Below are 25,574 nucleotides of genomic sequence, written 5' to 3'. Positions count from 1 at the left end.
ATCTTGAGATACATGGTAGGCCAAGGGTGGGGGGTTGTCAATATCAGCTTTTGATTCTTTCTCAGAGTTGGTTCTTATTGCTCCCCTCCAGGTTTCTGAGCTGTAAACACTTTCAAGAAGAACATTTTTTTCACGCCTATGAAAACAGATTTTCCCATGGTCACAAAAGCAGGCAGGCTCCTTCCCAGTCCCACACTTCAACAACATTTCTTGCAGAAGAGCCTGTTTTGGCAAACAGGCCGTTTCCCACCACAATTACCAGCTTTAATATACAGCCCTGGGAAACACAGAAGTAACTCAGCTCCATGACAAAGACAATTCTTGCCAATGCTCCTGGGGCTTCCCAGGAGGGTTATTTCCAAATAGGACGGACTATTTGGAAAAACAAAACAAAAATTATAAACAACCCCCCCAAAAAAAAAACCCACAAAGGGCTGGATGGGGCTTTCATTCATTTCTCCTCCATTTCTGGCTGTCACAGCTTTGCACACAAAGCCCAGCAGATCCTCCATCCCAAAAACTTCTCTGGTTGCCTTTTCCCCCACCTTGACCTGGTTTACCTTGTGCTTCGGCCCAGAGAAGCAGGTAAGATTAAAGCAGCAACTGCTAATTTTCATATAGGCATTTCCTTTCTTCTTTTCAGGCTGAGATCTGTAAATTATTGTGGTTTTCCACCCTGAAGCTCAGCAGTATGTGCATCTTGGGAGGCTGGAGGATGGCAGGAGTGTCTTTAAGATGATGTCCCCACCCCAAGGGGACCATTCCCAGGCTGAGCTCATTGCTGTGCATGGTACACAGTGGGGTGACCCAACCGAGACTTCAGCTTCAAGGTCCCTGGTCACACCTGCTTCCCATCTGCTGTTCAGATAGATTCATTCAGGTAATTTAAACAGTTGGCCAGGAACCATTTGTTTCCTCAGTAAAGTGTGATGAGGCATCCAGAATGGCTTTGGAAGTGCTCAAGAGGACCATAAGCCCACATGAGCCTTGATGCATGCAAAAGCTGCTCCAAAGCAGCCACCGCTTCCCACCTTCTCTGACGGATTCGTATTTGCTGTCAATTCTTCTGGCACAAAGGGCCACAAAGAAGAAGGTGACACCAAATCTCAAAGGGCTTTTTGCTGCCCAGTCAACACATGGGGGCACATCAGGGAACAACAGCAACCTCTGTCCCCAAAGAGATGTCCCCAACAGCTCATCACAGCCTTGGAGAACCTGTTAGTGCACAAAGAGCCCCCACCCAAGAGGACAGAGCATGTGTCACCTCCTTGTGTGACACCATCGCTCCCAAGTCACCAAGGACACTACCACTCCAAAGGATAAAACTGTGCTTTAATGGTATAGAGACAACAGACTTCTACATGGTACAACAGCAGGGTGGACGTACTATACATATATACACACTGGGTGTAAAGCTCGTGTATTTGAACATACTAATGTTCAAAAAAAAATGCACCAAGTCTTACAACAACAAAAACATGAACAAAATCCAAGGCCACGAGTATAGAGAGGTATGTTTTAAGGACTACAGGTCACATGGAAATTAAAAGAAGTGGTGGTGCAATGCGAACTTTATCCTGAATAGAGATAAGTGGTTAAAACACAACTTTCTGTTACCTCAGGAGCAAGACAGGGTTTTACAGAGATTTAATTTCCAAACTTCAAGCGAGGAAAGTGAAACAAATGTACCAGTGTGTGCCCCTTTGGTCCTCTAATTCTCCTTATGGTTGTTGAGCTAAAAAGAGAAAAGAGTCTTACTCTGAACTTCAGGCAAGAAAGATTTAAGGCTTTTCAGCTGGATACACGTACGGAACTGAGAAATGGCAAAATCTGCTCTCAATCATTTAAGGAAAATAAATGCCATAGAGTTAGTGCAGTCTATAAATGTGCAACACGGACCTTGTTTACTCCAAACGCTTTTATAGCACCTAACTCTAAGGAATCCAGGACAGAGGATTTTATAACAAGGTTGTTCCAATAACGGTGTGAAGGTCACCAAGGTAAAAGTGTAATTAAACACACGAGGTGGTTGTTCTTTAAAGTTCTTTAGGCCCAATGGAAATTTGACCAGACATGATTTTAATTTCATTTCCAGCGTGGGTTGAAGCAAGAGACAAATGTTGGTACGATGGACCTTGCCAGACCAGGAGCCACCTTTTCGGTTAACGTGCAGAACCTCTTGGATTCATCGCCAAAGCAGCACATACAACTATGGGAACCTCAACTGTCCAACACGCTGGCATCTTATTTTTTTTGCCTCCTGTGCTTAGTTTGAGAAGGGTGGTTTTCATTTGCGCCTCATGTTTTCCCAATTAAGAGTTACAAAACACCCATTAAAATTGTAACAAAGTATAAGAAGTCCAGCCAAGTCCAGCGGACAAACTTTTTGTACCCACATACAGAGGTTGCCACATACACAGAAAAAGACCCTGGCATTTAATTCATTTTGATGGCCCTGGAAATTGGCTTTTCTCAATTGCTCTTATGAAATAAGCTGTTGTCATTTCAGGTTACTTTGCCCCAAAATGACCGGAGAGGTACAGTGTGTCATGGTCAGGATTGCAGCGCTCACCTTTGGTGCAGCATTTATGAGACGCTCGAAGAGAAATCTTCATTTTCAGATTATCGGACTCATTTTAGCTCCTCAGTCTAACCCACGGAAAACCGAGAAGGAAAGCTCAACATATAAATAACATTAAAAACCTCTTTGGATATCTTAGCACTTTGCAGACAGACACTGGGGTGTTTTTCCTCCCCTCTGTTAAAAGTTTGCTTAAAAATGGTACGAGACTGACAGTTGAAGTGGTCGGACATTCCGAGGCACAGAGAAAAAGGTGCATAAAACTCTTTATACTGAGATAAGACTGTCTCAAATAATTTAGAAGTTAATTCCCTATGTGTTAAGAAGTTAGGAAAAATGTTTTCTTTAAATTTCTCAAACAAACAAAAACAAACACACCAAAAAAAGGAGGGTTTATACTAGCAAATATATAAAACACCACCAGAGGTAACATCTCCAAGAGGTATAACATACATATCCAGATATTGAAACAGCCACTGCAGGACTTGTAATAAAACACTTCAGGGCCATCATTTTCAGCAGAGGTACAGTGTTCGCAGCATCAGTGGTCCTACAAGGATCCACAACCTTTAACTGGTTCCTGTGCTGCTCTGCATTTATTCTAATAAACATAATTATTTCATAAATATCCACATCACTCCCAAGCCCTGCTTTTCTCCTAACAGCAGTATATTCTGCATTGTAGATGGAAAAAACATTCCCATTCGTAGCTTGTAATTCCGTGATGTCAGCACCACTGGAAATCCAGGAGGAGCCCACCTTATTACATTTATTCATTTGCCATCAGAAGTCTTTACCTGCACAAAGACTACGACAACAACTCACAACAATTTAGTTTAAAAGTGTATGAAACAAGTAAGAACAGACAGTGACACTGGACAGAACAATCTCCAGAGTGCATTTAGAGAAGAACACAGTTTCAGCTCCTGATGAGCGTCAAGAATTCCTCACGAGTCTTTGGATCTTCCCGGAATACCCCCAGCATCGTGCTGGTTACTGTTTTACTGTTCATTTTCTGTACCCCGCGCATCACCATACACATGTGCCTAGAAGAAACGGGAATAAATCAGCTGGAACCACGCACAGCCCACGCGCTACGGCGGAACAACTTGAAATAACTTACGTGGCTTCGATAACCACTCCGACCCCTGCGGGCTGTAAGGCTTCTGTGATGGCTATTGCGATTTGTTTGGTAAGGCGCTCCTGGACTGAAACAACAAGGAGTTTGGAAAAAAAAAGCAGCAGCAGCATTAATTCTGACCAGCATCAATATATTGCTGCCACCTGCACGCCAGATACAACCAACATACATTGCATCCTCGCCACCACACACAAACACCCTTCTCTTCCTAAATAAATTTTATTAGCACCAAATCTATGTTTTGTGTCCTGGAATGGATCTTTTCTTTGCTTTTGTATACTGGGAGTCATTTTGTGTTACACGTTTGCAGGAATTGCATAAGCTTTATTTGTTATAGCAGCTCTTGCCTTTCCTATTACGCAGGTAGGTTCTCTTGCTCCTCTATTTTCTTTCTTTCTGCTTTTATATATTTGTTCATCGGCTTTACTGCTGCACTGTTCATTCCCTACACACAAAGCTTTATGTCCTGCAGCTTGAGCACCCCCTTGTTCACTGCCCTGGCAACCAATGGTCACTAAGATTTTGCCACCAAGAATGGGCCAAATTTAACTGCGGGACGAGGAGAACACGCTGAGCCCAGCCCAAGGCTTCAGATCCTGCAGATTCACAGAATCCCAGAATGTCAGGGGTTGGAAGGGACCTGGAAAGCTCATCCAGTGCAATCCCCCCATGGAGCAGGAACACCCAGATGAGGTTACACAGGAAGGTGTCCAGGCGGGTTGGAATGTCTGCACAGAAGGAGACTCCACAACCCCCTGGGCAGCCTGGGCCAGGCTCTGCCACCCTCACCAGGAACAAGTTTCTTCTCAAATTTAAGTGGAACCTTTTGTGTTCCAGTTTGAACCCATTGCCCCTTGTCCTGTCATTGGTTGTCACCAAGAAGAGCCTGGCTCCATCCTCCTGACACTCCCCCTTTATATATCTGTGAACATTAATAAGGTGACCCCTCAGTCTCCCCTTCTCCAGGCTCAAGAGCCCCAGCACCCCCAGCCTTTCCTCATAAGGGAGATGCTCCCACTCCCTTAATCATTTTCATTGCCCTGCGCTGGACTTCCTCCAGTTCTCAGACTGGCAGCCCATACCACAGCAGCTCTCGCTTCGTCTCTTCAGACAAGAATTCTTGACGGCACCTCTCAAATTATCTGCAGGAGAGTATCTACGGCAGCACCCAACTAGTTTAGTTATTCCTGGCAGCTCTGTCTTGTACCACATTTATCCTCTGAATCAGTTGCTGCCTACATCTATTTTCACAGGCACATTTTACCCCTCACTGGAAACACAGGGGCTTAAGATGACAGATGACAAACACCTGTTCCAGAACACAGTGTTTTTCTTCACACTTAAATTTGCACAGCTACAAGTCCACTTACAATCACCAGTACCCTGAACTGGCCAGCAAAGGAGTGCACACAACAGAAATTAAAAATTCAGCTATTTACCTTGTAGTCTTCTACTGTATATTTCCACAATCCTAAAGGAGAAAGGAAAAAGAAAATGTTAAACTTATTCCTACCTGGGTGTTGTCTGATCTTCACAATTAAAACTTGACACTGTAAAACAAGACGGCTGCACCGATCTGTGTCCTTCCTGGAAATCCATGCAATATCACGCTGGTGTTGCTCATGGACTCCCCTTGGCACATCACTGTCTTTAGGGACAGGTTTCCCCTTAATTTGGGGCAAATCTGTCACTTCACCTTCACGCTTCTCCCGTTGGCTGTTACTTTTGGGTGACTTGTCCCACCACCCACCTGCATCACACAGTTGCAAGGGAACCTATGTCCAAAGGCTGCCCAGAAGCTAATCCTTGAACGGAGGTCAGATCACCTCCTTTTGCTTCAATCTAACCCAAACGCTGTTCTGAGGACAATTCAGATATTTGGATTCCCAGAAGTCAAGCAAGAGATGTTTTGGATTCTTGCATTTAGCCGCAGATTTAACTAAGAACAATAAGACAGCTTTGTTTTTATTTAAAACAGATCCTCTCCACCCACACATCACACATTTCAGTGCGGGGATCAGTGCCTGTATCAGACATGACTTTGAATTTAAGCCATTTGTGGGGCAACACAACCATCATTTACAACTACAGTACTATAACCCCCATATTTAAGAAAAGTCCTACAACCGCTCTATAACTTAATGGGTTATTCATGCCAACCTCAAATGCTTCATTACACGTCAAGTGGCCACGTAAAGAAGTTGCTATAGGAAGCTTCAATACTCATCTGGTCGGACGAGACAAAAACCAGACACCAGCTGGCAGCCTGAGGCATCGGCTGCAAGAAACATTTCTGACAATGAGACTCGCCTGTTGTTTTGGAGAGAGAATTACACGCAGAATCTCCCCTCTAGAAATGAAGCGGTTACGTTATAGCTACTCCAAACAAAGCAATATAATATTTAGATTAAATCTATGGACAGGGAACAAGCTGATGCTCTGATATTTTTACACTGGCGTTGCGCATAAGTCCTATAAGCATGTTTATGTAAAAGTGGTTATTTTTTTTTTCAAGCCTGAGCTAAAAATCCAAAGAAAGATATTTGTTTACTGCATACAGGTCATCCATAACTACAGAAACTCACCACATTAGACTAATCCTATTACAAAAGATTAGGCCCACAGCACCAACAGCCTCATAAATCTTTGTTTGAACACTGGTTGCATTATACAGGGCACGAAAGGGAAGCACGATTCGGCCCACCCATCTCTTCATGGTGAGAGCTCACAAGTGAGAACTGAGAACATTTTGTTATACAAGAATCTAATCTTTCGTTATTGCAGTACATGGGAGTTCAACTTGAAAAAGAGGCAAGATTTAACGTTTCAAGCACAGCGCAGGAAGCCTTGCACATATTCATGCATGTCTCTGAGAACAAATAGCAGGAAAATGGTACACTTCTAGCACCACGTTGGTGCTTGTATTAAAAATCAGTCAGTTTTGAGCTCCTTTATACCTCTGCTATTCAGAGGTAACTACAGACCAGAACAAGCACAAATCAACCGATGCGTATTTCAAATGTGCTCCTTGGTCGTGCATCCAAGCCCTGCAGGAATGAAACCAAGTGCTGAAGGCGGGGTCTCTTCAGGAAGGATGCTTGCTTTTGGAAATCTAACTCCAAATGAAAAACAAAGCCTCCCAATTTAAAAAGATCCAGCCACACAAGTGCCAGCCGACACACAAGCCCTGAAGGGCCACGCAGACATCAGCTCAGAACCTCGTCCTACAATCTGGGCACTGAGGAACCGCCACAGAAAACAGGTACAAAAATAAATGTTGAACTGCCTTCTTCCAGCCTTTTAATCAGAGCAAAGTCCATTCCTATGAGCACTGCTAGAGACAGGAATACAGCCCTGCCTGTAATACACAGTTACATTAATAAAGATGTGACCTCCAAGAGCCCTTCCACTTCCAAAGCAAACTCACTGCTGTGTGAGCAGAGCACAGACTGACTTTAAAGCATTTCAGTGCCATATCCTACATATTTCTTACCCACTAAGAAACTCCAGCAGGCATGCAGATTTACAAGGCTAATTCTCATTAGTATTATTGGAACAGCAAGATTAACAGATGTATCGGGGAACGTAAAAGCAAAACCTACGTGGTCTTTCTGAACTACAGCCAGTTTTTCCGATCCGTTTCTCCAAAAGAGACCTTTCCACTCCAGTCCCCAGTAATCAGCTCATTGAAGGGATCAACCATCCTCCTCCTCACCAGAACTAGAAAGTGTCACTTTATAAGAAAACTCACTGCAACAACTGATCCAAGGGCACTTGCTGAGGAAAAAAGCTGTTTTACATAACTAATGTATTTCTCAAGTGTATCATAATTGCTTTGTTCCTTAAGCTGAATCTAATCCATAAAACCTAACCCACAGCTCTCTCAGCAGGTCTGGAGCGAAAGAAAGAAATGCCAGATTTATCTGAAGAGTCTGCTAACAGATGAAAGCTTTAGATTCAGTTTCTATCCAGAGAACGTGCTCATTTACAGTTCAGGACTTTTGTTCTTATCAGTCAATATACACACAAGTAGTAAGTAGTTAGAGATCCCCACTGGTTTGGGTGGCCTGCCTTAGAATGTGACCAAATTCTCTGTTTTCTTGCTTCTGTGCTCCCTGCAGACACCAGCACTTTGGACAAATGTGCAAAAGTGTTACAGCTCTACTACAGCCGACTGATGTGAATTAACACAGAGCTCTAAGACTTATCTGCGCTCTCCGCAGAAACATAATGCTGAGGGTTGGTCTAAATCCAAGTCCAGGACACAAAGTGGGCTGAGCTTTAGAGGGGGGCCAGATTAGAAAGATTAGCACAGTTAGCACAGCGTGGAATCCTTTTCACAAGTTAGCATCACTTTCATTGCATTAACACTTACCTAGCAAGCTTGCTGAGGCCAAGTACTTGCTTGTTAGGAAGGTAGCCAATATGTACCTAGGCAGAGGAGAACAAGCCATTAACAGAAGCAAAACCACGCTTCCAAATGCACGTGAAACTCATGCATCGAGGATGAGATGTGCGTTTGCCCCAGGACTGACTCTGGAACAGCCCAGAGGTCTTAGCATGTGGAGCTAACGGAGACTGTAAGTGCCCGGTGAGCTCAGTGTCCTGGTGCAGAAGTGGTAAGTTTTCTGAAGGGGAGAAAACACACAACTCTTCAAGAGCCAAGGCTTATGTTCCAAGTCTCAGGAATGCTACAGATTACTATTACATTTGTCTATTACTCAGCACAGCACTGTTCATCTACAATAAATACACTTTTTGTTCAAGACCCAAAATGGATTTAGGGAGCAGGAGAGAAAGGGACTGTGATTTACGTCCAGGAAAAGTTCAGATGGCAAGAAGTACTTAGCCACCAAAATCAGGCTGCACTTACTGATTATTTTTTTCTGCTATTAGGAGTACCATAGATCACTGTATGACTAAGTCAAGTTCCATCCTTCAACATGGAATTGCTGAACATACCTATTGAACACGTGGTTGCACTGAACTGGATAAAGTTCTTGAGAAGTGCTCAGATACCAAGGTAGGGGAAAAGCCACTTAGCTGCTTGTTTTTAGAAAGCAACTTAGGCTGCTGTATTCCAGTGGGTTTACAGTTACAACAGATAAACCAGCATTTGTGTCACTGTACCAGAGACTTGAAAAATCAGCCAAGATACAGCAGGGGAGTGTCAGGGCAGGATTGTGTCTTTGTGCTTTGCCTACAGGCCCCACCTCAGAACCCTGTATTGCTGTACCTGCAGTTAGAGGCACCACAGTGCACCTAATTACCTGGCTAACTTGCTCATTCCTATCACTTCTGTTGGGTAATCAACCCACTGACACCTGAAAAGACATGAAACATTTCAGATAAAGAGACAACTCAGAAAAAAGCATTGAATCCTGTACCACACAGAGTATTTTTGTGAATTTCTTAACTTCATTTAAGATAGAACTGCACATACAAGACCTACTGGTCAGTGTTTGCAGCCTGTTTGATGTACCCAACAGGAGAATGGTTGGTCTGAGAATATTTGGATGCATACCAAGTTATTTAGCAGACCATTACACAAGCAGGATTGATTTTGTGTTTGCAAGGAGATTTCTCCATACCACACAGCTGAACTGCTAGATGTAAAAAGAATGCATATATTGCCACAGGAGTAACAAAGAATATATATAGTTTGTGTAACTAAGAATAGGTGAAACAGAAAACTTGCACAGATAAAGGATTTACCTTGTTTTCCAGTAAGAAAAGAAAGCAAATGAAATTGAGTTGACTTAACTAAATAAACATCTGGTTTCCGTTTGGTATTTTATTTTGGGAGGACAGTTTACTTGGAAATACTGATTGAATTTTACAGAAAACAAAAGCACTTGCTACTCTACAGCTTCATGATAAAACAGATGGATCAGAATAAGCTCCATCCTTCTGTGCTGATATGGGAGCGAGGGGGCTGAGATGTGCAGGAGGGACCACCCGCTCCAAAGTCCTCATCACGTTTACAGCGCTTAACTGCAATTATTTTCTTTTTGAAGTTGCTGGCATCACAATTTCAACACCCTCTGAAACACCAGCCCCTTCCATGAGAGCCCCAACATAAGAAGCCTCCCGCTAATCCATTTTGGCCACCCAGCCCCTGACTGGGCTTATTTAAGACAGGGTCGCAAATCTGAAGCTGGCTCCGTTCACAGGGGGGTCCCAAGATGGATATGCATTCAGATGGCTCCGAGCCAGAAGCTCAATCCGTATCAGAGCCAGCGTGCACAGGGTGAGTCGGTTTAATATCAAGATGTCTGCCCTCCAGGCTTGCTGCTGCTTCACGAAGAAGAGCTTTGATATGAAATGTCAGAGACCATTAGATTACTTTGACTAGAAAAGGTTGCGCATTATATTTTAGGAGCTTAAAACCAAATAAAACTCACATTAAGGAGGTCTTCCTTATTTGTATTCTGAACATTGACTTCTAGAATCATAGCCGTAAGCAGTGAATACTTACAGCTTTAAAAGCTTTGTAGTTACAGCTACAAAGTCTTTTACACGTACTTTAGGTTTTTTATCATGTATTCCCACATTTGCTCCGTGAGGAAGAGTTACCTTTCCAACAAATGGAACGAGGTGATGCTCACACAATGAGAACATGTCTATGTCCTTCACAATTACCATTTCATCGTGATCTTCATCAAAGATGGCATCATTCAGAACATCTGAAATTAAACATTTGTATTAAAGAAATAAGACACAAAACAATAAATGCACATGCATGGAAGGTTCTGCCAGCCAGTATTTGAGAAAGCTTGCAGCAAGAGCATAGCTCTCCCAGAATTACAGATTTTAGGGTCAAGATATGGGAGGCAAGTAAGGAGTAACACCACAAGTACACTGGATTGTGTACAACTAGACGACTGCCACAGTACTAGCTGGGTTAGTCTATAGCGCTTTATTTAAATAATAGTTTAAGCCCAGGTTAGAACAAGTCCAGTCTTCACAGAATTACCGGCACCTTTGGAGCAATTAAGACTCCAGCTGATACCACCAGTGCTGAGTAGAGCACATCTCAAAGCGCTCCCACACACCACAAAGCTGAGCCTGGGGTTTGAGAACAGCTAAACTGGCACAGCAGTTTCTCCAAATGCTTCAACACCAGCATCACCACCTTCAAGGAGGCTTTGCCCCCAAACAAACTGCTCTTCTTTTTCACCCTAAAGCACACCAGCCAACAGCTGTTTAGACACACACAGAAGTCAAAGAGACAGCTCTGTATCTACAGATTGGGGAGAGATTTGCTGTCCTGAACCAAAAGCAGGCATGTGTGTGTGTACTCCAGGCTAATTCTGTACCTCAGAGCTAACAGAGAGTTAAGGTGGAGAAACCCATTAAGACAGAAGGAAGAAGAGACTGCTCGGTAAGGAACATACAGCATGACATGTTGCTAGTCCCAGAGCTCAGCAGATCCTCAGCTGAATTTCTGGATTCAGCAGTCCCCAGGCAACCCCGACACAGGCTACAGCAGATCACTACAGTCCCCACAAAGATCGCAGGCAGCTGGACCGTGCTCCGAGAGGGAAAAGTAGAGCATTTCTAGTTAAGAGACTGAGCCTTTTGAAGCACAAGAGAGAAAAGCTATACAGGAGAGAACTAGCTGTACAGAAGGGCTGAAAACCAGAACAAGGAACACTGCAAACAAGTTATCTTGAAGCCCCAGCAACTACTTGGAGTTACTTCTACCAGAGTCCCATGACCAGAAGGAGAAGCTGGGTGCTCGGGACCTGCCCTGCTTCACTCACAGCGGAGCTTAGCTCCTGCAGCGGCGATTACACAGATCTAACGGTTGTGTCTGCTCTACTTGCCTTTCCGCCCTCCCCTGACACGCACGTATGCCTGATGGCCACCATCTGTTGTCAATAATGTATCATCATCACGGAGCATTTTAATTTCCTGCTTGCTACACAGGTAACCCTGGAAACTGGGCGCGAGATATTCTGCCTGCGATGCACGTTCTTTCCTGAGAAGGGCTGGCAACCTGCAAGACAGCGAGGCTGAACCCCAGAAGGTTTCTGATCGGGTCAGGGAGCAGGAGTAGGGGCACAAAAGAGGCCAGGAAACACATCTCTAAAGGCAAATGATTTGGCTTTTCAAATTTGAGAGTCTAGTTTATACCAAACACTGCTGGAGAGGATTTTGATTACCTGGGGAGCAACCACGCAGTTGTATAATTATGAATTCAGCCAGGAATAGCCAGAATCCGCTACAGAGCAGGCTCAGAGGAGAGAGAAGGGGAGACAGAGCAACCGTCTGGGTTATTCGCTCCCTCCCACAGCAGACATGCCATTTCTGCAGCAAAAAGGCAAACAGTGGCTTCAGAAAACCTGCTACTATGCCCAGCATTATTAAAACAAAATCCAAACAGATCCTCAAAGCATCTCCAGAGTGACTGCTGCTGTTATTAGACCACCGGCTTGGCTTGTACCAGCCCTGCCAGGAGCGCATCGGAGCCTGATGTTAGATATGGATTTACGTCAGCACGCTTGCACAGCGGACTGTTCAGAACAATCGAAAACAGACACTTTCTCATTAAAAGTCATTGTAATTTCAGGCCAGACAGGAGGAAGAAATTGTTGGCCCTGAGGGTGGTGAGAGCCTGGCCCAGGCTGGCCAGAGAGGTGGTGGCTGAACCATCCCTGGAGACATCCCAGGCCAGGCTGGACGGGGCTCTGAGCAACCTGAGCTGGTGAAGATGTCCCTGCTCATGGCAGGGGGGGCACTTGAATATCCCTTCAGCCCAAACTATTCTGTGATAATGTGTGACACAGTGTAAGGCCAAAGCTACAACAGAAGCTACTTCAGCCATGAAGCTGAAGTGTGTATGTACATATATGTACATACACACTATGTATAAAATATCTATCTTAATAGATCCTTACAAACTTTATCTTAGGAACATAACTATTACCAGAATTCTGAAGAGCCACGTTGTATCATAGAGACAGCCGTTTTAAAGCTGGGGGTAAAAGGAGGTTAAGTGACTTGTGATGTAACAGACAGGTAAATTCGGGAATAAAATACATCCTTCCTGTGGCTAAAACAAGAAAACAGAAACACAAACATCATCCATCTGTCTAGCAAATCCCCTCTTAAGTTACAGCCCAGAATTACAGCGGTTTGGAAAATGCCCCCTCACAGCCAAGGGAGTTTTAGAGGTAAGCAAGCAGATCCGTGCATCAAGAATATAACCACAGAGCTGTGGGATACATCTCATTGATACAGGTCTTGCCATTATTGCACCTTGAATTTCTTTAATGTTAAATAGCCAGCTGCAGCCAGATCACAGATGATACCTGCTCAGCCACATAAAATGCACAGCTGTGCCTGCAGCAAGGTGCGCTGATTTAATTCAGTGTCGGTTACTCCTTGAGAAGGGCCAGAGCCCATAAAGGAAGAAACCACCTTAGTGTCAGCCCCTTCACAACCACCAGATGATACAGGGAGACAAAGATAAAACAAAATGTGAGACTAAAAGCCACTACCTGAGTAAGTGTCCAGTCTTGAGAGCTCCTGTCACCCCATACTGCTCCAGTCCCTCCTGCTCACTCTTCAAAAGTCTCTTCTCCTCAAAATAAGCACAGCTTGAAGCCTATCCATCCTTACACCTCCTTCTGAAATCCCAGCTTTGTGGTGACAGAGAGTTAGGGAAGATTAGCAGCAACAAGATGCTATGCTATGTCCCACCACAGCACTTGCTTTCAGTAATTACACAGGAGAGACTAGTTTGGCAGAGACTCAAACGCTTTGTGCAGAGGAGCAATACCATTTTACCTCACTTTGTCTGCTCTTTTTTTCTCTCCAGTCATTCAATTTGCAACAGCAAACGGGTCCCTGACAAGCTCAGCCTGCAGCACATGTTCTGGAGAACCTAATGCAGCTGAAAGGACAGAAAGGGAAACGGGGCCTCAGATTAAGCAGGTCAGAAAAAAGATAGGAACAAATTTGTGCCTCTTCTCCTGTTCTTTCATTCTACCTACTTGAGCACACTGCCTAACCTGAGCTGGGTGAAGATGTCCCTGCTCATGGCAGGGGTTGGACCAGCTGAGCTTTGAAGGTCTCCTCCAACCCAAACTACTCTATGACTTCAGTTTCCTCATTTGGAGACCCCACAACATTTACTCTTGCCACTCATGGCAGGATCTAAAAGTCACATTGTCCCTCCCCAGGCCTGTTCTGGTTCAGACTGAGCAATGTGTGTGTTACACTGGCTGTACCTCTCAGCTCTAAAAGATGATACTCACCTTCCCTTCTAACACAAGTACATCTTTTCCATCCCTTCCTCCTGTGGCACTAGAATCTTCAAAGCAGAAATTATAGAAGTCAGCACAGCTTTTAGAGGGAAGAAGGGCAAGGAGTAAATATTTCTGGCTTGGCTTCCTGAGAAACAAGGCACCTGCAGCTCAGGTGGGCTCCTCCTCAACAGGCTACTTTTCCTCAAAACAAAAAGGACATTTTTCCTCTCAAATGCATCAACACTTTTACTCCCTCCAAGTACTACCTACATATTCCTCCCCCCATCAGTAGGGCAGGACTAGCATCCCCTCTGCTCACAAGGAGACAGGCATGTTCACACATCATCCCTTGGTCTCAGTCCTGCTCCCCTCACTCTTTTATTCACCACAGCTGTGCTCAGGAGCTGCCACCAAGCCCTGTCTACAAGCTAAAGAAAACTGCAAATAACACCATTTTCATTCTCCACCACCCCACAAAAAGCTAAGGGGAGTTACTGGTTAAGTCCTTAAGCCCAGACACATGTTAGTGAAAAGATTTAAAATACATGGTTGGGAAGATGGAAACAAGAACAAACATTCTATGTACAGTTGGGGCACTCTTTAGATTATTCCAGCTGATTTTTCCTTCAGCCCAGCGTTCAAGTCCTGTTGTAGAAGCTTCAGTGGACTGTTAAAACTGAACAGCTGCCTCTGGTGTAAGTTAACTCCTGAAACAGAGCAGAATTTTCTGTTCTATGTTCAAAAAAAGAGTTGGTAAAAGAAAAAAAAAATCAGAACTGGATGAAGACAGAATGAGACCTTTCAGGATTTTGCGTCAGAGCTAAGCAAAAAAGACCTGTTGCTATAGAAACTATTTGCATGGCTTTAATGTGACACAGGAAAGCAAAAGCACCTCTGGCAACCAAGGAATCCGGAGCCCACCCAGCAGCTGGCTTGGTAGGTGCAGGGAATGAAGGGTGGCAGCACTGCAGCAGCTTCACAGCCCATCAGATGTCCCATTTGTACTGCGCCTGGGAGACAGGCGACTGAAGTGATGCAGGTTGTTCTCACCAGGAGATAAAGTACTTCCCCGTGGCGCTAAGATGCTCCATTTCACAGGAGTCAGACTGAGGATCGTTTGGTGCCAAGAGGACAAAGGCAGGCTCAGAAACTCCCTGATAGTGTTCCTTGAGCTCATCCATCCCAGCAGAGACATGAGGCACAGGGTCCTCTGATAGGCAGCACACAGCTCCAGACTGGCCTCACCAACAGCCCCAAACTCTCCATGGTGACTCATGAGTCACCAGCTGAGGCCACCAGAAGGTTGGGTTGAGGCCAATGGATGCAGAGGTCCTATGAGGACAGTGGGGCAAATGACACGACACCAATAGCCATCAAACTGAAGTACACCCTGAGGTCAAGTAGCTTCTGCTCTCCTGGGAACATGGACCAAGTTACACCAAAAGCAGTGGCAGGAAACCAGGCTGTGGTTTGGAGGATACTCCAGAACAGCAGTGCCATGAGCCAGAGACTAAGCATTCACTAAGGGAAAATCAGCTGAGGTATATGGACAGATACCTTCTGAGGGTCCTTCTCAGGAAGAAGTTCCTCTTCCAACCTTGTATTCTATGATTCATCCAACAACAGATGTAATAGTTCATGGCTCCTGCTCTGTCAAACACCTGCCCACGTGGAAGTGAAACCGACTACAGGGTCAGAATAAAATCTGGAAGGAAATTGCTACAAAACAAACTTTCAGTTGCTGCTGGGTAAGCAGTAAAATGTAAAAATCAAAACTTGACTTTATTTATTCATGTGATGACACTACAGGATAACTGTAGTTACAGAAAATATTCCAGGGAAGAAACAAGAAAATTATTGCAGCCTTTCAGTATTAAAAAGGTACCAGGAATTTATTATGCATGCAGAGAAGAGAATCAGGCTACAAAAAAACACTCATTCATATAAAGACAGTTCGCACGGCTGCAGAAAATTAATGACTCCAGGTTGCTATGAAAGGGAGTGGTCTGGGCTGCCAGTTGCTTCAAGACATCTTGAAGAGCTCTAGAAAGACACACAATCCAAGGTGCCACATTATTATTTAAACAGGCAGAGTTCAAAAGCTGCAGAGAAAATTAAATGGGCACTCTGTGGTTTCTCCTTGCCATAACATATCTTCCTAACAGGAACCAAGAAGGGCCTCAGACACAGAAGAATTTACAAGTTTATGACTAATATTTCACAGATTTCATCACTGCTACACTAAGGGACTAGAAACAGATATTCAACTTCAGATGGGAAGCTTTGCTTTTAGAATTCCTCATTTACCAGAAGGGTGGTGAACCAGATGTGTAGTTTAAGGCACATTTCATAGAAGCAAAGACTGAGAAAAGCATCATCGCTATTCAACTAATTCTGGCCATCATTTGTAGATATTTGTTTATTTTCCTATAATACACTTTAATCTCTCGCTGCAACATGGAAAGTCTGTTCATAAGGATCAATTCTTGCAGACTCTCAGACAAAGCTAAGATTAGGTCCTAGAAGTTGTCCTCTGCCAGGAGATTTATTAATGAGGGAAAGCGGAGTTAGAGATGCTCATTAAACTGTATTGGGATTTCAATAACCATTTCAATGTCTCATGTCACAGAAGGTGCAGAAAGTCTCCCCCCATCCATACCTCTTTCTGAAAGGGAAACAAAGGAAATATCAAAGACAAAACAACACTTTGGGAAAACAACACAGAGAGATCAGAGCCCTTTACTAGTTAAGATCCAAGAGGATTCCATAAATTGCAACAAAACCCCAGACACACTTGGTGTTCCTTATGCATTAATGAGCAGGGGAGATCATCCTGCAAAACCCTGCAGTCCTGGTTCCCAGCAGAAGCCTCACTGTGCCGAGTACTTGTTTCAGCAGCACAGGTTTTACTCATGTGGGAACAGAGGTTAAGGAAAAACCACCAAGAACCTTACTCTGAACAAACCCACCTCTCCCACCCTCTGGTTTATTATACAAGAAACTAGTCACATCCACACCACAATAATGCAGCTGTTTAAGTTATTAATAGGTTAGACTGTGGCATTCTCTACAACTACCTGAAAGGTTGGAGCATAGAGGGTGTTGGTCTCTTCTCACAAGTAAGAAGTGACAGGACAAGAGGAAATGGCCTCAAGTTGCACCAGGGGAGGTTTAGATTGGATATGAGGAAAAATTTCTTCGCAGAAAGAGCTGTTGGGCATTGGAACAGGCTGCCCAGGGCAGTGGTGGAGTCACCATCCCTGGAGGGGTTGAACAGACACATAAATGAGGTTCTCAGGGACATGGGGCAGTGCCAGGATTGGGTTAATGGTCGGACTCAACCTTGAGGGTCTTTTCCAACCAAAATGATGCTATGAGAAGCAAGAGAACTAGTGGTAACTTGTTTCCAGGAAAGAATGAAGCAACTCACCAGCTCTTAGCAAAGGGCAGCACTGCTGATCAAACAGCTTTGTTTGTTTAAGGCACTGACTGTCTATTTTTATGTAGCAATGCGTAACGCCTCATCTGCAGCAAACCAAGTGGGCTTGGAAAAATTTATGAGCTTATATTACTGTCATCTGTCAAAGTACAAAATCCACACAGACAAGAAGATGAAGGAAAGAGTATTAAGGTTGCATTTTTTCACCCTTCACCATAGGAAAAGCACACAAACTAGTGAGAGAACAAAAGCAACATTTATATAGTTCAACAGGCACATAAAGCTTGAAAGCAGCCTTTCAAACCACAGAGGTTCAGAACAAAGCTATCCTCTCCCAGTATTTCTGATCTTCATTTCCCAATTAAAACTCACTGAAGGGACAGCTGAACCTGCCAACAGGCTTGAAAGCTAACTTACCTACCAGAAAAGTCTTCCAGTTTTTATTTGTGTAACAATTATCACCATTAACAGCAGCTATACTGTCTAATGAACATGGCATTTTGCTTAGAGGGCTCACAGATCATGAAAACAAGTTAAATTTTGTGCTGCAGATGCAGGCAGCTTGTTCAGCCCTGTGCCTGGTGTTTCCTACAGGATTACACAATCAGAACCAACCCCTTTACGATTTTGCTCTTGAAACTACCATCCACACTCACCTTTCCTGTCACTTACCAGTTAATTCTGCTTAGCAAGATTGATTCTGAAGTCCTCAGCTTTAATTACAAGTTAATACTGTCTGCAATCTTATATTTCCGTGTATTTACTCATATGCACACACTTGTTTTGTAACATTTATATAGTCTCACAGCCAGTATCAAGAGTGTGACATTAAACCTTTACTAAAGGAGGGAGAGCTCTCTCAAGGTTTAACATTTGGGTGGGCAATCACCTGAACCAACCACAAGAAAGTTAGAGGCAATCAGGTATCAACAGCCCAGTTCACCTTTATTAAACAAGAGAACAGGTTACTATTTTACAATATAATTTACACCCAGAAATATGAAGCTGATAGACCTGACTCTGGAAAAGAAGCCATGCTCTTGGATGCTCATGCAGAAGCACTGAACTAGATTGAAAATTAAAACTTGAAACCCTCTCTGCTCTGTCATCCTTCCCAACACACAAAGTGGTTTCTGGTGTAGTGGCTGTTAGTCTACACAATGCCCAAGTGTAAACTGCTATGGATCTTATTTGAAATCGCCAGAGGTATCCTCGCTCCTCCAATGAAATCTTGTTGACTGGTACTACAGAAGTGAGATCAATGCATTTTAATACGTTGTCAAAGAAAAGAGGCTGAGGCCTTTAGTAAAACCAGGATTAATAAGAGAAAAGACAATCTAGAAATAATAGGAGACAGATTCAGACATTTAGCAAGTAAACTCTACTAATGGCTCTGAAATACAATACTGGCCAGCTGCAGAACACAGATAGCAAAGATGAATAAGGGGTAAAGCAGGAACACTCTCTGCACTATCAAAACCAAGCTGGGAAATACACACATAGTGGAAGCTGGAAAGCAGAATCAGCTTCAGTGCTACTCACCAAAACCTAAATGGAGATAAGAGACAGTATTTAGATAAATTTGTAGTGTTGTATGGAAGATTTTTTAAGCTGTGAGGAGCGTGAAAATACAATCAGGTGTCATGGAAGCAAAGTGACAACACCAAGGAAGGGAGATTAAATGTCCAGCATGTTCAAACATGTCCCAATGTATTTGTGTTCTCAGACATATATTAACCAAGAAGATTAAAAAAATTTGTTCTTAAAGATTGAATTGTCAAGATTCAAAAACAATACTCATTTGCTGATCCTGTTGAAGCCACACTGTCAGCTCAGCAGCTTCCAAAAGCGTCCCTTCAAATCAATGCCACCAGGGTTCCTGAAGCCAAACTCCCCACTTGCACCACTTGGTCTTCTCCGCCAAGGCCACCGGAGGACCAGCTGCTGCAGGGCAGGCAGGGCCAGCATCCTTCTCCATACCCAAAAGCTTTCAGCAACCTGACTGCACTCCAAAAGTGTTCGGTGACAAAAGTCACTAACCTCAGAGCACAGGGCAGCAGTCAGGTAGCTCAGTTTTGTGAGCAACCACATAAGCCCCCTGTTCGCACAACAAGCGAGGCTTGAGTCAAGCACATCAAACACCGAAGACCTTCTGCAGTGTATTTGCGACTTTATACTCTCCAGCATTCACTGTATTTCATCATGTGCAATTATATCTATTACATCACTCTTGTGTTCCTGTATGGAAAATTAAAATGCCATCAGAAATGCATTTTCTCCTGCCCATCCAAGGCAGCTGCTCAAGCAGACAAGCTCAGAAAGTTGATTTTAAAGCCTGTAGCTGTACTGACATTCACTATCTTGGTTTGTCTTCATCCCTCTTTCCTGGCTGCACGGTCCAGCAGTATCTCCACACGCTGACAAGGGTTGTGAGCTCAGCTGGGACCAGCCAAAGACAGGTACCTATTGCAATGCACCTTGCTTCTAGCTCTTTTTGTACAGTCACCACCTCTGATGAAAAGATGGTACTTAGAGCTATTGCAACTGTTTTCTTCTGCCTGTTGCATGGTAAGCCTGAACACACTCCCCACCACACATCCCACAAATCACCACTTTAACCTCTGCCTATCCAGAGAGTTCCACACAAAAAGCTGAACAAGCTGCAAAGTAAACCTGAGAAAACAAGAGGTCAGGGCTGCTTTATGTTGGGGGTTGTTTTTTTGTTTGGTTTTTTTTGGTTTTGTTTTGTTGTTTTTTTTTTTTTTAACTCTTCCAAGCCAGTTCCTGGTCCAGTTCACAGCCTGGCTAGGCGGGCAGTTGTATCACAGTACGTTTGGGATTGGAAGGGACCTCAAAAGATCATCCAGTCCAATCCCCCTGCTGGAGCAGGAACGCCCAGGTGAGGTCAGACAGGAACATGTCCAGGCAGGTATTGAATGCCTCCAGATAAGGAGACTCCACAACCTCCCTGGGCAGCCTGGGCCAGTGTTCTGTCATCCTTACTGAGAATAAGTTTTTTCTCAAATTTAAGCGGAACCTCTTGTGTTCCAGCTTGATCCCATTACCCCTTGTCCTATCATTGTTTGCCACCGAGAAGAGCCTGGCTCCATCCTCATGGCACTCACCCTTTATATATTTATAAACATTAATAAGGTCCCCCCTTAGTCTCCTCTTCTCCAAACTAAAGAGACCCAGCTCCCTCAGCCTTTCTTTATAAGGGAGATGCTCCACTCCCTTAATCATCTTCGTTGCCCTACACTGGACTCTCTCCAGCAGTTCCCTGTCCTGCTGGAACTGAGGGGCCACAACTGGACACAATATTCCAGATGTGGTCTCACCAGGGCAGAGCAGAGGGGAAGGAGGACCTCTCTCAATCTACTAACCACTCCTCTTGTAATACACCCCAGGATGCCATTGACCTTCCTGGCCACAAGGGCCCAGTGCTGGCTCATGGTCATCCTGCTGTCCACCAGGACCCCCAGGTCCCTTTCCCCTACACTGCTCTCTAATATGTAATTTCCCAACCTATACTGGAACCTGGGGTTGTTCCTGCCCAGATGCAGGACTCTACACTTTCCCTTGTTAAATTTCATTGGGTTATTCCCCACCCAACTCTCCAGCCTGTCCAGGTCTCTGATGGCAGCACAGCCTTCTGGCGTGTCAGCCACCCCTCCCAGCTTGGTGTCATCAGCAAACTTGCTGATAGTACACTCTATTCCCTCGTCCAAATCACTAATGAATATATTGAATAATACTGGCCCCAGTACTGACCCCTGAGGCACTGCACTAGATACTGGCCTCCAAGTGACCAGCACATCAGGATGCTGCAGAAGAAACAAACCACAGAAGCTGCAGAACCACAGCAAGCCCTGCTCCCAAAAGCTTTGTATTTGTTAGCTCCAAGGCTTCTCAACACGTTTAAAACCCTCCCAAGGGGAAGTTACTCCCAAATAAACTCTCCCAAGCAACTCGTCCACCAGTCTCTTTGCTAGCTGCTGTGGACTCCTCCTTCAGCTACAGCTCTTTCTTCTGTTCCACTAGTAAGAGTGGGAAGACCGGAGCTGGGCATTGTGCAAGAAGAGGTGAGTAACTGGGAAGCAAAGTAATTCCCTACCTGACAAGAAGGAATGTTAAGACCGCAGCTTCATTTTATTTCCTAGAAAGAAAAGAAGCAGTCCAGGAGTACAGCACTTAGCAGTGACACTTTCTACTCTCAGATGTAATACAGCTCTCCCAGGTGTGAATTTTCAGGGAAGGAGACTATCCAGAACAACTCTGCTTAATGAAATGTATGCGAGAGATTAGGACACAGTGGGTCGCAGAGAATCCACACCAGAGCAGAGAAAAGCTATTTAAAAAAAACTTAGAAAAACATGTAGCTCTGCACACAAAACTGGCAGCAAGAGGATTTAAGATGAGTAGCAATCTCATCCAGGCTCAGTACAGAAATTCATGTTCAGAAACTATCACAAAAAAAGAAAATCCTTCTGCTGGAGACTGGCAGGATGACAGAGACCTCCTGTGCTTTATAACAGTAGTAACATGCAGTACCCAAATGAGGAAAGTTACTCCTAGCAGATGAAGAATTATTCTGTGAGACCCTAAGAAATATCATTTCACACTATACAGCAGGACTAAAGGAAGAGATGAACGAGGATGGCCACTGCCAGAACCCAGAGCCTATTTCCAGATGTGAACATGAAAACCTGGTTTGGGCAGAAAGGCAAAACAAAGATCAAAGTAGAAACACTGTTCCTGGGGAAAGCCAGGGCACAACACCAGCGCATACGCCAGCCATGAGTAAATTAGTGCTGGAAGTTACACGCCCTGTGATCTCAGAAGAGACGGTAGCTGAGAAGTGAAAAAAAAACTAAAGATGAAAGCCGAGCTTTATGCTGAACACAGTGCACTTACAAGAAGGGCTCTGAGGTGTTCGCAGGAATCTCCCTGTCACCAGGCATCCGCTCGGTCCAGCCTTTTCATTCAGCTGCAACACCCCAGCGCTGAGCTCCAGAGAGCAGAACACGCTCCGCTCCTTTTCCAGTCAAAGGTCCTCGCTGACAGCATCTGCATCCCCTACGCACAACAGGAACTGGCCTTTTACTGTAAGAGGCATCAGGGGAAATCCCCAGCTTCCCAAGCCCTTTGTACTGCATACAGTCCTCATTAAAGGGCTAAGAGACAAAGTGATGTAATAAACCTAAATTTTCAAGCAGGATTTGCCCTGCACTGAACCCAAAAGACAACTTTGGAGTTGCTGTTGATGAGGTCCGCAAATCCCACCCAAGTTCCTCTCCTCCTGCCAGCAAGAGGACAGGACCCAAGGGGCAGGGATGTGGGGCTGGGGTACATCTCCATACCTGCATCCACAGCTGGGACCCTGAGATGGGGCTGGGATCTCCCCCACCTCATGTTTCATCCTCACCTGATAGCAGAGCCAGCAGAAAGGGGCATTTTCTAAGAAAATTCAAACCACTTCCACCTGCTAACAGAAGTGAGTGTTCCTGCCCCTTCCAAACACAGCCCGGCTGGGATGGCTGGTACAGTCATCAAGTTCCTATGCCAGAGCTCAAAAGAGTTTATACCAGGAAAGCAAAAGCACTTGCTCAGTTCACCCAAACCAGAAGCACGGAAGTTCACGACAGAATGTGAACTTCACCAGAGTGGAGTTTAAAACAAATAAATAGAGGAAAGGGAGGGGACAGAGAGGGGTTTCTGTAATAACATGTACTGCTGGTGACTTAGAAGGGGCACCAGACAGACGGTACAGCAGCAAAGCCCATTTTAAGACATAAACCAGGAAAGCCAGCCCCACGGCTGGTGTCAAAGCACCCGGCCCCAGCCCGGAGCCCTCCCCGCGGTGACACCCGTCCCGTCCCGTCCCTACCCGAGATGGTCTCCTGGTAGCCCTTGGTGAAGAACTGCATGGCGGTGGCCGCCCTCCAGGGTGTCTTCAGCAGCCCCTGCCGCTCGGGGTCCTCGCCCAGCGAGCGCAGGATGGTGGTGTACGCCGCCGCCAGGCTGGGCAGGCTCAGCTCGTTGTCCTCCTCGCTGCGGGGCCGCTCGCCCCGCCACCCGTCCCCGCTGTCCCCGCCGTGGGGGACGCGCGGCTTCTCGGTTCCCGCCGACGCAGAGGGCGGCGGTTTCTCCTGCCGCGCGTAGCCGTTGCAGCTCCGCACCGCCTCCATGAGCCCGGGCAGGGGCGGCCCCCCCGTGGGCAGCGCGCTGTGGAGGAGCCCGGCGCCCCGATCCACCCTTCCCACCCTCGCTTCACCCGCCGCTGCTGCCGCCTCAGTCGCTCCGCCGCCCGCTTTATACCGCCCGCGCAGCCGCCATTGGCCAACGCCCCGTGACGTCACCGTCTGTGTCGTGAGCCGGCCGGTCTCAGTCCGGCGGGAAGCGGGGGATCCCGGGAGAAGGGTTCGGGACCCGGTCCCTGTAGGGGAACTCCTTCCCTCGCTCCCTGGGGAGCCCAGGGCGAGCGGCGAGGCTGCGCTGGCAAAGCATGGATGGGGAGGGTCCCTCTGGGCCATGGGTCCGTGCTCCGTGCAGCAGGTCCTGCCATCGTTCCACGTTTTCATCCTCTAAACTTCAGGGGCTGGTCCTTCTCCCACCAGGGTGATGCTGGCACATCCTGCTCGGTGGGTCCCTGGTGCTGAGGGAATTCTGTCACAGAATCATAGAATGATTTTGACTGAGAGAGACCCTCAAGATGATCAAGTCAAACCGCTGACCCAACACTGGTACTAACCCCTGGCCCTGAGAACATCATCTCCATGTCTCTTCAACCCCTCCAGGGATGGTGACTCCAGCACTGCCCTGGGCAGCCTGTTCCAATGCCCAACAGCCCTTTGGGGAAGAAATTGTTCCCCAGATCCAACCTCAACCTCCCCTGGTGCAACTTGAGGCCGTTTCCTCCGCTCCTGGCGCTTGTTCCTGGGGAGCAGAGCCCGACCCCCCTGGCTCCAAGCTCCCTTCAGGCAGTTCAGAGATCAGAAGGTCTCCCCTCAGCTCCTGTTCTCCAGCTGAACCCCCCAGGTCCCTCAGCATCTCCCATCACACTTGTGCTCCAGCTTCTTCCCCAGCTCCGTTCCCTCCTCTCAGCTCTCACTGTTCTGGGGAGCTTTGAGTCACCAGCGGCAAGATGCATCCACCAGAAAGATCCCAGTGTGAATTTATCCTCCTTCATGACCATCCCTTCAGCAAGGCTGGCTTTCTGTCCCTGCAAACCTGTGACCTCTGCAGACACCTCCCTGCTGCTCAGGTGTCCTGACGTTTTCATATTCCCACCTGTGGCTCTGGAAATGTGCCACCTCTGATGACTGAGATCAAATACTTTAGGATCTCCCTGGAGATCTGGCTGGGATGTCACCCCTGCCAGTGGTTTGAGCATCCTTCATCCCCCAAGCACTTTTGGGGTAAATGTGGGAGACAGAGCGCAGCTTGTCTTTGCCAACAGCAGCTGTCAGAGCTTTCTGCCCCAGCCTTACGTAGGGTTCAAATGTTATTGAACAAATAAATGCTGGGATGTGTTGTTTAGAAGGGAGGTCTCCTCAGGCCAAAGCTATTCTGGGATTTGATGAGACAGAAAAGGAGTCTCAAGCTTCAGCTGAGCACAGGGTGTGCGCTCCGTCGCCCATTGCTGCAAGCGGTGTAACCAATATTTTCTGAATTGCCAGCAAAATAAATGGCCCTGGTGCTAAGGGACACAGCAAAGCTCTCTCTTTCCACACACGACCTGTCCCAAAGGCAGCAGGGACAAATTCTCCCTTCCTTGTGCCTGCGAAATGGTAAATTGCCGGGGAGATAAGGAGGGGAATGAGCTGGCGGAGGGATGGGGCTCGGAACATGACTCACTGGCTTTCCTCCACCCCCTCCTGGCACAAGAACTACATTGAACCAAGAAAAGTGGAAAAAAAATAAATTAAAAAGAAAAAGAAAGGAAAAAAACCCCGCAACCCAGCAGCGGTAACATGCTCCACATTATCATTCGGTTTCCGATCACAGGTTTTATCAGAAGAGAGTCAGGATGACTCAGGTGAAATCAAGTGGCCAGCACTGGCTTTCAACCAGGCTTTACTGCGGTTTTATTGCCCTGGGCTCTGATCGGGATCAGAAACTGCTGTACCAGAGGATTTGAAGCCCTGAACGCCATCC

General features: G+C 45.8%; 1 protein-coding gene across 1 annotated transcript; it reads right to left on the bottom strand.

Annotated features, from left to right (window-relative positions):
* Window positions 1–1,311: 1,311 nt before the first annotated feature.
* Window positions 1,312–23,712, bottom strand: GCH1 (GTP cyclohydrolase 1). Its single transcript, XM_013370165.3, has 6 exons — window positions 23,305–23,712; window positions 10,299–10,408; window positions 8,098–8,153; window positions 5,162–5,193; window positions 3,705–3,789; window positions 1,312–3,627 (listed from the first exon to the last, which is right to left on the bottom strand). Exons 1-6 carry the CDS (start codon window positions 23,603–23,605, stop codon window positions 3,501–3,503), a joined length of 711 nt encoding a protein of 236 aa, XP_013225619.2. The 5' UTR covers window positions 23,606–23,712; the 3' UTR covers window positions 1,312–3,500.
* Between the last annotated feature and the right edge of the window lie 1,862 nt (window positions 23,713–25,574).

Source organism: Columba livia, chromosome 5 (genome assembly GCF_036013475.1).
Source record: "Columba livia isolate bColLiv1 breed racing homer chromosome 5, bColLiv1.pat.W.v2, whole genome shotgun sequence".
NCBI lineage: Eukaryota > Metazoa > Chordata > Aves > Columbiformes > Columbidae > Columba > Columba livia.
Note: the sequence above shows the minus strand (reverse complement) of the source record. Positions and strands in the feature narration are given on the sequence as shown.

Coding starts and splice junctions, on each gene's coding strand:
- GCH1 (XM_013370165.3), bottom strand. CDS start 23,605: ATGGAGGCGGTGCGGAGCTGCAACGGCTACGCGCGGCAGGAGAAACCG. Junction 10,409..23,304: donor CTACCAGGAGACCATCTCGG/GTAGGGACGGGA, acceptor GTTTAATTTCAG/ATGTTCTGAATGATGCCATC. Junction 5,194..8,097: donor GGCCTCAGCAAGCTTGCTAG/GTAAGTGTTAAT, acceptor TTTCTCCTTTAG/GATTGTGGAAATATACAGTA.